The sequence below is a fragment of the Ovis aries genome, chromosome 15 (assembly GCF_016772045.2).
Source record: "Ovis aries strain OAR_USU_Benz2616 breed Rambouillet chromosome 15, ARS-UI_Ramb_v3.0, whole genome shotgun sequence".
NCBI classification, from domain to species: Eukaryota; Metazoa; Chordata; class Mammalia; order Artiodactyla; family Bovidae; genus Ovis; species Ovis aries.
Window position 1 is genome coordinate 33,527,263 of NC_056068.1, and position 8,829 is coordinate 33,536,091.

General features: G+C 49.5%; 2 protein-coding genes across 3 annotated transcripts in view; both read right to left on the reverse strand.

The window, feature by feature from the left end:
• Positions 1–7,136, reverse strand: part of CLMP (CXADR like membrane protein) — a 114,657-nt gene extending 107,521 nt beyond the window's left edge. For both annotated transcript variants that reach the window (XM_015100968.4, XM_015100967.4), the window contains exon 1: positions 6,788–7,136. In XM_015100968.4, coding sequence (XP_014956454.2) covers positions 6,788–6,815 — 28 coding nt within the window. In that variant the 5' untranslated portion in view covers positions 6,816–7,136. The remainder of the gene's footprint in view (positions 1–6,787) is intronic.
• Positions 6,846–7,575, reverse strand: LOC121816659 (skin secretory protein xP2-like). Its single transcript, XM_042232820.1, has 2 exons — positions 7,216–7,575; positions 6,846–7,130 (listed from the first exon to the last, which is right to left on the reverse strand). Exons 1-2 carry the CDS (start codon positions 7,573–7,575, stop codon positions 6,846–6,848), a joined length of 645 nt encoding a protein of 214 aa, XP_042088754.1.
• Between the last annotated feature and the right edge of the window lie 1,254 nt (positions 7,576–8,829).

An 8,829-nucleotide genomic window follows, 5' to 3' on the forward strand; every position in this document is an offset into this window, starting at 1 on the left:
CTCTGGCTGGGGCTCCACACCACTGTCACTAGCAAAATCAAGACTGTTTGATTTCAGCCTTCTTCCCCATTCTGGTCTATTCAGTGCCAAAGGAAACAAACTTTTATTTTCCCAGAATCTAGACAGTTAAGAAGCTCAGATAACCAGAATTTTTTTTTTCTTTTCTTTTGGTACAGTCTGCATTCTTCTTTGGGGAAGGGAAACAAAGACGTCAAAACTGCTCAAAAGAGGAATTTAACTAGAAAAGGCAATATATAGGGCAAGTCATAGCCAAACGCACACCATCAGCACCCAGTCAAAGCACCAAAAAGGAGCTTGAGCTCATGCATCCTTCTCAAAGGCACAGTAAGGTCTCCACAACAATGACCTTGAAGACTAGGAGAGTCTTCTGATTCATTAGCGTATGTAACTGCATTCATCGGCAAACGTAATCTTTGTATGTCATATGCAGTAATTCTGGATCATAAACAAACATTAACCCAAACATTTCTTAACCATCTGAAGGGAGTACAGGGCAGGGGGTGATAATGTTCTAACTGAACTTTCCACTGTGGGATTTATGGTTTAGAATTCTTTCAGTGAAGCCTTACTTCAACCTGACCCTCTCTTCTTGGTAACACAGAAGCCTTGACTTCAGAATAACTATGTGCCTCCTGAAAATTGGAAAGCAAATTGTTGTTGGGATCTAAAATGCTTCCTTGGTGTCTTGGCTCAACTGTTTACTAAGATGGTAATCTTGAGAAACTCACTTTATTTCTCTAGACCTTAGTTTATTTATTTGTGAAGTGGCATAATGATGACATTTACCCTCAACAAGTGATTTGAGAATGAGATAAGGAATGTAAACTGTGGAACTTTGTACAAATGTTAGCAATAAATTCTGCTGTCATAACAATCCCACCCACATAGTCCTCTCTCAGGTACTATGAAGGAGCTAAAAATATACAATTCATATTTCAAAACCCAACCACAAGTTCAAATCCACGCAGGGAAACCATAAAGCTACATACTTAGTGGGCATACTTTATCATATGTAAATTATGCCTCAATTTTAAAAACTGAAGGAAATGCTTAATCCCTGTAAACAGTTCCATAAACAGACCTGCTACTCAGAAGTCTACCCTGGGTGTCCACACTTTGGGTTGTTTTATAGGTAACTCTGCTCAAGATGAGGCCCTTTGATCAGTATTTCAGGTACTAGACTTCCAGGGCTGAGGTCTGTGGCCATCTACCCTGACCTTGAATGATGCTGCCTGGCTAACAGCGCCCCAGGGCAGACCCAGGGTGGAGTTACAACTGCTCTGTTCACATCAGGCAGCCAGCCCTTCTGGATTCATAATCATATGCTACCGATTCCCATGAGTGGGCAATGCCTGAAAAAAAAAGAAATCAAACAATCATGGTAGCTAACACCCATGTGTTCTGACCACAGCCATGTCTGGACCAGCTGACAAATTCTCAGAATTATAAAACAAACCAGAGAATGTTAGTGGTATAAGGAAACTTAGAGATAACCTGAGTCTAGTAACCTCATTTCACAGAGAAACAAACTGAGGCTCAGAGTGGTAATGACTTGCCCAGAATAAACCAGCGAAACCATGAGGCTGCAGCTAGAGCTGTTGATTTCCTGCTCGGTTCCTTGAAGGCACACCTACATCTTTAGGCCTTCAGGTATAATCCCTCTTCCCCCAAATACACCAGACATTATATGAGGCACTGCAGAAGTTTCCAAGATTTCCAGTTAAGATGGTTAAATTGAAATGCTATGACATCTGCCCCATTTTTCAGGCAATTTCTCAACATAAAAACCAAATGGCAATTATTCAGCGCTTAGCTCATTTAAATGGAGCATCTGAGGAGCAACTGTGATCTTGGATCTCAACTAATGAGCTAAAGTGGAGAGAGAGATTTTCTACCTCGAGAATGTGTGCTAGGATAGATTATGGAGTTAGGGGGTCTTGTCTTGGCCCTTCCATTAAGCTACTTGTTTAAGTTTAGCCATATCTCTCTGAGCTTTGATTCTTTCTTTATCACAAAAGAAGGGGTGGGTTTAGATCAAGGATTTAGTTGGGTTCCAAGGAATGGTATTAGGAGGTCACTGAAACCCTAGAAGTTGCAGGAAAATTTGATGTGTGAATGTCTTTTTCTAAGAAGTGGATTCAGGGTTTTCATTGGATTCTCAGAGGGGCCTGGAATTCAAAATTTTAAGAACTACTGTACTGATTTAGATAGTGTCTTATCTTTTCCCCATGTCTGATAATCTTTGACTCTACCTTTTAAAAATGTCTGTCTAATTCATCATTAGTTATATTTATGAAATATACTCATGCATACTTTGCCCAGTTGAGCACAAGACAAAAATTGAATGAGACAAGATATGAGCCTACGGGGAACATATCTTTATTATGGCCATCACCATTAATGTGGGAAGATGAGGGAAAGACATGGAAGCCTACTGAGACCGATCATCAAGCCATGGGCCAGCAGGCTGTTCAAGCATTCCCCAAACTCATTTTCTCAGAAGCAAAGCTCCTTCCCCATCCTGGCAAAAGTTTCAGTGAAGTCTATTGTTAATCTGGTGCTAACAGGATTTCTGTGGTGGTCCAGTGGTTAAGAATCCACCTGCCCATCCAGGGGACACGGGTATGATCCCTGCTCTAATGATTCTACATGCTGCGGGGCAATTAAGCCCATGAGCCACAGCTACTGAGCCCGAGCGCTCTACAGCCCGTGTTCCACAAGAAGAGAAGCCACTGAAAAGAGAAGTCCAAGCACCACAACTGAGGAAGGCTACTCACAGCAACAAAGACCCAGTGCAGCCAAAAATTAATTAGTTAGTGAGTAGTAGGAGAAAAAAAAATTTTAAGTCTATTAAAAAAATCTGGTACTATCGCTACAACCAATTTGTATAACAGATGTATCGTCTGGTTCCTGTCCATGTAATGTTCTATGTATAATTTTTGTACATAATTAAAACAAAACAGTACAGGTCGTGTTTGCATTAATGGACAAGGAAGCACAAAAGCAAACAGCTAAAACTAGGCTCCTCACACTTGTGTTGTTCCACAGTCAAAGAGTAATCATATTCCAAAGCTTTCACTTCTCTTGATCTTAAGTGTTTCAAATGTTTCAAAAATCCAACCATTCTAACAGGTAGTTCCCACTCTTTCAGTTTATGCAAGGTACTGAAAGTGATACCCAGATGAATGAGGCATGGAGCTTACACTCGAAGCATTCAGGTCACTATAATGCAAAGCAGCACAACAGAAAGGCTGTTGAGATTCAAGGAAGGAAAGAAAGTATATTCTGTTGGCAAATCATGGATGGGTATATGGAGGAAGTGGCATTTGAGGTGAGACTTAAACGGTGAACAGGATTTTGATCTGCAGTCAACAATCTGTAGGGGTGGAGAGTAAGAGGGCATTTTTGGTGGAGGAATTATAAACAAGAGCAGAGAACCAGAAAGAAGCATGTGGCATAATGTGAATATAGGAAGTATTCCAGGTTTATCGAAGAGTTAGGTGTGTGTGTGTGGTGGAGGGGGAGTGAGTTGTGAATGATACTGTGTAATATCTTTAACATTTGTACTTGACATTATAGGCAACCTGGAGACTACTCCAGGTTTATGGAAGAGCAGTATGAGATCAAGGAATCAGAGAAATTTTGAATTTAAAATCCCCCCACCCTCATTCTACAGTCAAGGGAGTCAGAACAAGAACCCAGTAAGCTTGCCAGGTTCCTAATCCAAATTCTTTGCCTTATAACAGCTGTTTCATGAGTTTACTGGGGTAGCAGTGTGTAGGATGAAGGAGAGAGAGCTCAAGCAGGAGGCCATGTGGCTGCTATTACAGAAGTCTAGGAAGAAGTTCAGATGGGATAATGAGACAACAGGGGAGAGGGAAAGGTGGTGGGCAGAGGAGGGGCTGGGAGAGCCCACAAAGTCCCCCCTCTTTCTCCTCCATGGAGATCAGAGCACTTCTTGCTCATTCACATCAGAGAGGTGGGACATTTGATTTCACTCACTGGTGATCTAGAAAGGAAGGAGTCATTAGGTCCATGCTTATTCAGATTATGAATGCTTAGCCCTTGGGACTCCCCTTCAATACTGAACTTTCTCCGGAAAAGAGGCCAGAAGTCACACTAGCGGTGGCCAGAAGCCACCCCGGAACTGCTCCTTTCAGGGACCAGAGATGATTTTAGGATTCAGTCAACTCTGAGGGCTTTCCTTCTGTCTTTGCTCGAGCGCCCACCCAGACATCCCAGGGCTCAAAACCTCAGCTTTACAATGTTGTGTTGATTTCTGCCGACATGAATCAGCCATAAGTATATATATGTCCCCTCCCTCTTGAGCCTCCCTCCCACCACCACCCCCCACGATACCACCCCTCTAGGCTGTCCCTCTGTGACTTCATACTTGAATAAAAGTTTTGAGATCTGGGATGTCATGAGTCTGTGCACTTCTGACAAAGGCGTAGATATGGCAAAAGCTCAATAGTAGGTGATCATCCTCTCAGGTGACCAGTAGATGAGCATCCGGTTATGCACAATTCTAAGTCAGCAGCCCACTTGCTCTCTTCTACATGGCCTTTGGTATATAAAGACAGAACCCCCATCCTCCCAAGAAAAGACATCATGAAGAGAGACAACTTCTATGAGAAAGAGCATCAACCCAACAGATGATATTCTCACCAGAGGAATCATTACACACAGTAGGCACTCAATAAAAAAGGGCCAGGGAATCAACATTATCTTTTGATCCATGACTTTGTCTTCTCCTCATGATACCAAGAGGCAGACCATCATCAAAGCCAGCTGATTTCAACTGACCATGTGGGCCAAAGTCACTTACCATCAGAAACTGTGCCCAAAGCAGGCTGGAGTAGAGCAGGGGCTCAAATACCCTTGTTTTATTTCCCTTCCCCAGGCTCCTCCCATGGGCAGGATCACACTGACATATCCTGCTCCATGAAAAGGGCTGAACAGGATCTCACTGAAGAAAACATCTTTAAGAGTCCTTCTGTGGAGCTGGAAGGCTGTATTCATGGCAGGTTAGTGAGCAAACAACCTACATTCAAATCCCATCTCTGCTAATCTGGAGCTTACAGCTTTGAGTGTTATTATATTTGACCTCTTTACATCTTGTTTTCTTCATCTTTAAAATGGGGATCATAATAGTGGGTGGCCAATAAGGTTGGTGTGAAGAATAAATAAGTTAACAAGATGGACCATGTAACATGTTCAGCATAATGAGTACTCAGTGAATTTCAGCTGTTTTGAATAAGACTGCTCTGACGTTTGGGCCTAGTGACTGCTGGTGATTGGTGGCTTAGGGGTAGAGGCCATTAAAGGTGACGAAGGTGCCATCCAGATATGCCAGCTGTGCCCAGGAGTGATATTGCAATACTTGGCTGGTCTTTAAGAAATGAGAAAAATCATGGCTCCTTACATGCCCTACTTGAGCAATAGTTCAGGTTGATCCACCTCTTTTATTCTCTTAACCTGGGTGATAGGTTATTGTTGGCCTGAGGCTGGCCTAGCCAGTTTGTAAGGTTTCAAAAAGAGAGAGCCTTAGACATCTATTTCAGAGGTTAGTGCCTCTTCAGTTTGGTTTGGGGAGGTTTTCTATCCATTAGGCCCCAAGCAAACTCCTGGTGTTTAAGGCTGTCAGAGACAGAAGGGACTTAGGAACTGTCTGGTTTGCTTGTTTTGGAGCTAAGGGAATCTAAGGCCTGGGTAGTGGGTACGCGCTCCGAGGTCAACCAGGTGGTCAGTTCAAAACCGGGGGGCGTTCTCCCGTGGCCTAGTGTCCAGGGCAGCACCCATGCTCCACACCTGCTGGCTCTTTGATCTCTGGCTCACTTTTGCTCCTGGGTCAGCTGTAGCCCCCTCTTCCTGGTGCCTGTGGTGACTTTTCTTCAGCTCCCCAGCCACTTTCCCTGACCCAGGGCATCCCATTGTCAGCTCTTACCCATACATCCTTGATGGGCACACTGTCAACTCTTGCCCATACATCCTTGATGGGCACTGTCCTGCAGACCCTCCTGCTTCCTGCCCGGGGTGAGTCTGTGCCTTAGGGCCTCCCAGGCCTCAAGGGTCCTGCCTGGGTGACACCTGGAAGGGGCACGCAGGCAGCACTTCTCTGCTTCCCTCTCTACCCTCCTGTGCTCCATTCTTCTTGCTCGGCCTCCCTGTCTTGTTCTGCCCCACTATCCTCCTTTTTTCTCCTGCTCCCAGCCCTTTCCCTACCCCTCTCTTCTTCCCAGGCTCTCCGCACCTTCCTGATCCTCCTGGTGCTCGGCCCTTTCCCCTCTCCGGCTATCCTCTCCCCACCTCCTCCCCTACGCCCTTTTCGTTTACCCTCCAACACATCTGTTTCTAATCTGCGCCCTCCAGGCGCCTGCTTGAAACGAAAAAGCTCCCCCCACCCTCAGGAACCTGGCACAAAACATTCCTGAATAAACCTTCCTTCCCCTAATTCTCCACTTTCCCTAGATACCCTTGAAACTAAATACCGCCCGCCAAAGGACCCTCCACACCGAGCGGTTGGCGGCCCAGCTCCACCGGGAAACCCTCCACCCCAAAGCACGCTCCAGGCCCAGATGTTCGATGGCCGACCGGGCGGCCCTCCGCTGCCAGATGTGCTCGGAGTGGCCCGGGAGGCAGGCACAGGGAGGCAGGCTCACTCTGGGGCCGCGGGGACGAACGTTCGGAGCCCGCGTTGCCGCCTGGGTGCGGGACAGTGTGTTCCCCGGGGCCACTCGCCCTCCCGAACTCCCCAGGCACTCACCTAGCCCCAGCAGGACAAGGAGGGTCATCCCGATGCCCGGGCGCGGGCTCCTCCCCGCTCAGCAGCTGCCTGGCTCCGGTGGCGGCGGGGCGCAGCACAGAGCAGCCGACGGACCTCTGGCGAGCTGGGCGCGGCGACTCGGGGTGCGCGCGGGGCGGCTGCAGCCATGTGCCGGCGCGGGAACGGCCCCACGCCCCGCGCCCGGCTCCGGGGTCCCCGCGCCCCGCGCAGAGGGGCTCCCAGTGCTCGCCCCACCAGCTTGCACCCGGACGGGAGCCGGGACCCGGGTCAGCGAGGAAAAGACGAGATGGAAAAACGCTACCGCTTCGTGGAACACTTTTCCCTGTTTGGAAAGAAAAAGGAGTGAAGAAAGAGAGGGGAAAAAAAAAAAAGAGTGAGCTGGAACCACATGGTTGCCTCCCACCGGCAGCCCCTCCCTCGCTCGCTCGCTCGCTCGCTGCTCCCTCCCCCCCAGCGCTCCGGGCGCGCGGGGCGCCGGCCGGGCAGCCGCGGGGGTCGGCGGAGGTCGGCCCGGGGCGGGGCGCTGTGTTGGCGGCCGCGGGGAGGATGAGGGCGTGCGGCCGCGCGGGGGCCGGTGTGGGATCGACCCTGTAGGAGAGAACCGGGGACACTTGGGCCACGAGCGAGGATGAGGCCTTGTCAGTCTCCTCGGTCTCCGTCCTCACTTCGTCCTCATCTCTCCACTTCGCTCGCGCATCCTTTTCTCGCTCACACACACACTGGCTTCCGCACAAGTCTGCGCTGTCTCGGCTTCCATCTCTCTCCATTTCTCTCGCTTTTGCATTCTCCTTGCCTCTCCCACCTCCTCGCTCCTCTCCCTTCCTTCCTCACTCTTTCTCCGCTCCCCAGCCCTCCCTGCCACGTTGAGTCGGGGTGAAACTCCACCGTTCCGGACGGCTCAGCCTGACGGTCGGGGCTGTCAAGTGCGGGTCTGGTCGCGTGCGCCTGACTTCCCCGTCTTCCCTTCGGCCTTCGGTCCTCGCTCTTTCCCTCTCGGCGATGATCCCAGCAGCCCACCCTAGGATCGGGCCGAGCTAAGCGGACGGGGGTTCAGAACTCGGTGCAAAGGGGTCCGTTGGGACGCCCTGGTGCAGACCACCCTGCACGTGGCCCTGGGCAAAACGGGTATCATCCTGTTTCAGAAAAGAAGGCAGAGGACACGGATTACCTCCTCTGTGCGAGGGACCCCGTCAAGGAAGCCCTGGGGGCGCCGCCGCGCGCTCCCAGGTGCCTGGGGCTCTGCCCACCAGGACCCCCGGCGGTGGGAGGAGACCGCAGTGACTGCCACACTCAGGGCTCAACAGCACTGGGGCTCTGAGAAAGCCTGGACCTGCACTCTCTGGTCCCCGGCCTCTGGATGTCCCTGCGGAGGCGGCAGCTCCTTCAGCCGTAGGAGGCACGACCTCACCCCAGTGCCCGCAGAGTGGAGCTGGGGCCAGCCTCCGGCGGGCGGCGGCGTCTGCCCTGTGCGCAGCAGAGGTTCATCCCTGGGCCTGGCAGGCTGCTCCATCACACTTTCAACCAGTTCTCTCTCCCTGCGCCTTTAGAAGCCAGGAGATGTACAGTCCTCCCTAATTAGCTTGTCTTTTCCGATTGCCACGAGCCAACCCCATTTCATAGATGAGAGCACAGGCCTGGAGAGGTTATGGCGCTCCCACCAGGCCGATCAGAAGGGAAGGGGAAAGCGAGGGCTGCTTTTGGGGCTTTGGGATCAGCTGTGAGAGTTGCGCCAGTAAAATTCTAGCATTCCCCACCCCCTCTTTCCTCACCCATCCCTCCCCCTCCCCCCACCTTCTTCAACAACTATTTATTATGCATCTACTCTGTGCCAGATGCTTTTTTAGGCGTTGAGCACACAAAGTGAGTAGAACTCGGCTATTGACATTTTTTAAACATCTGGAATTAGTATATCTTGGCACCAACTATGGACAAGGAAGCATATTAATTTATCTTTTTATTAATTCTTATGATAATGCGAAAGGATAGGCAATTTTTATTCCATTTTAAAGAGGAGGAAGGAC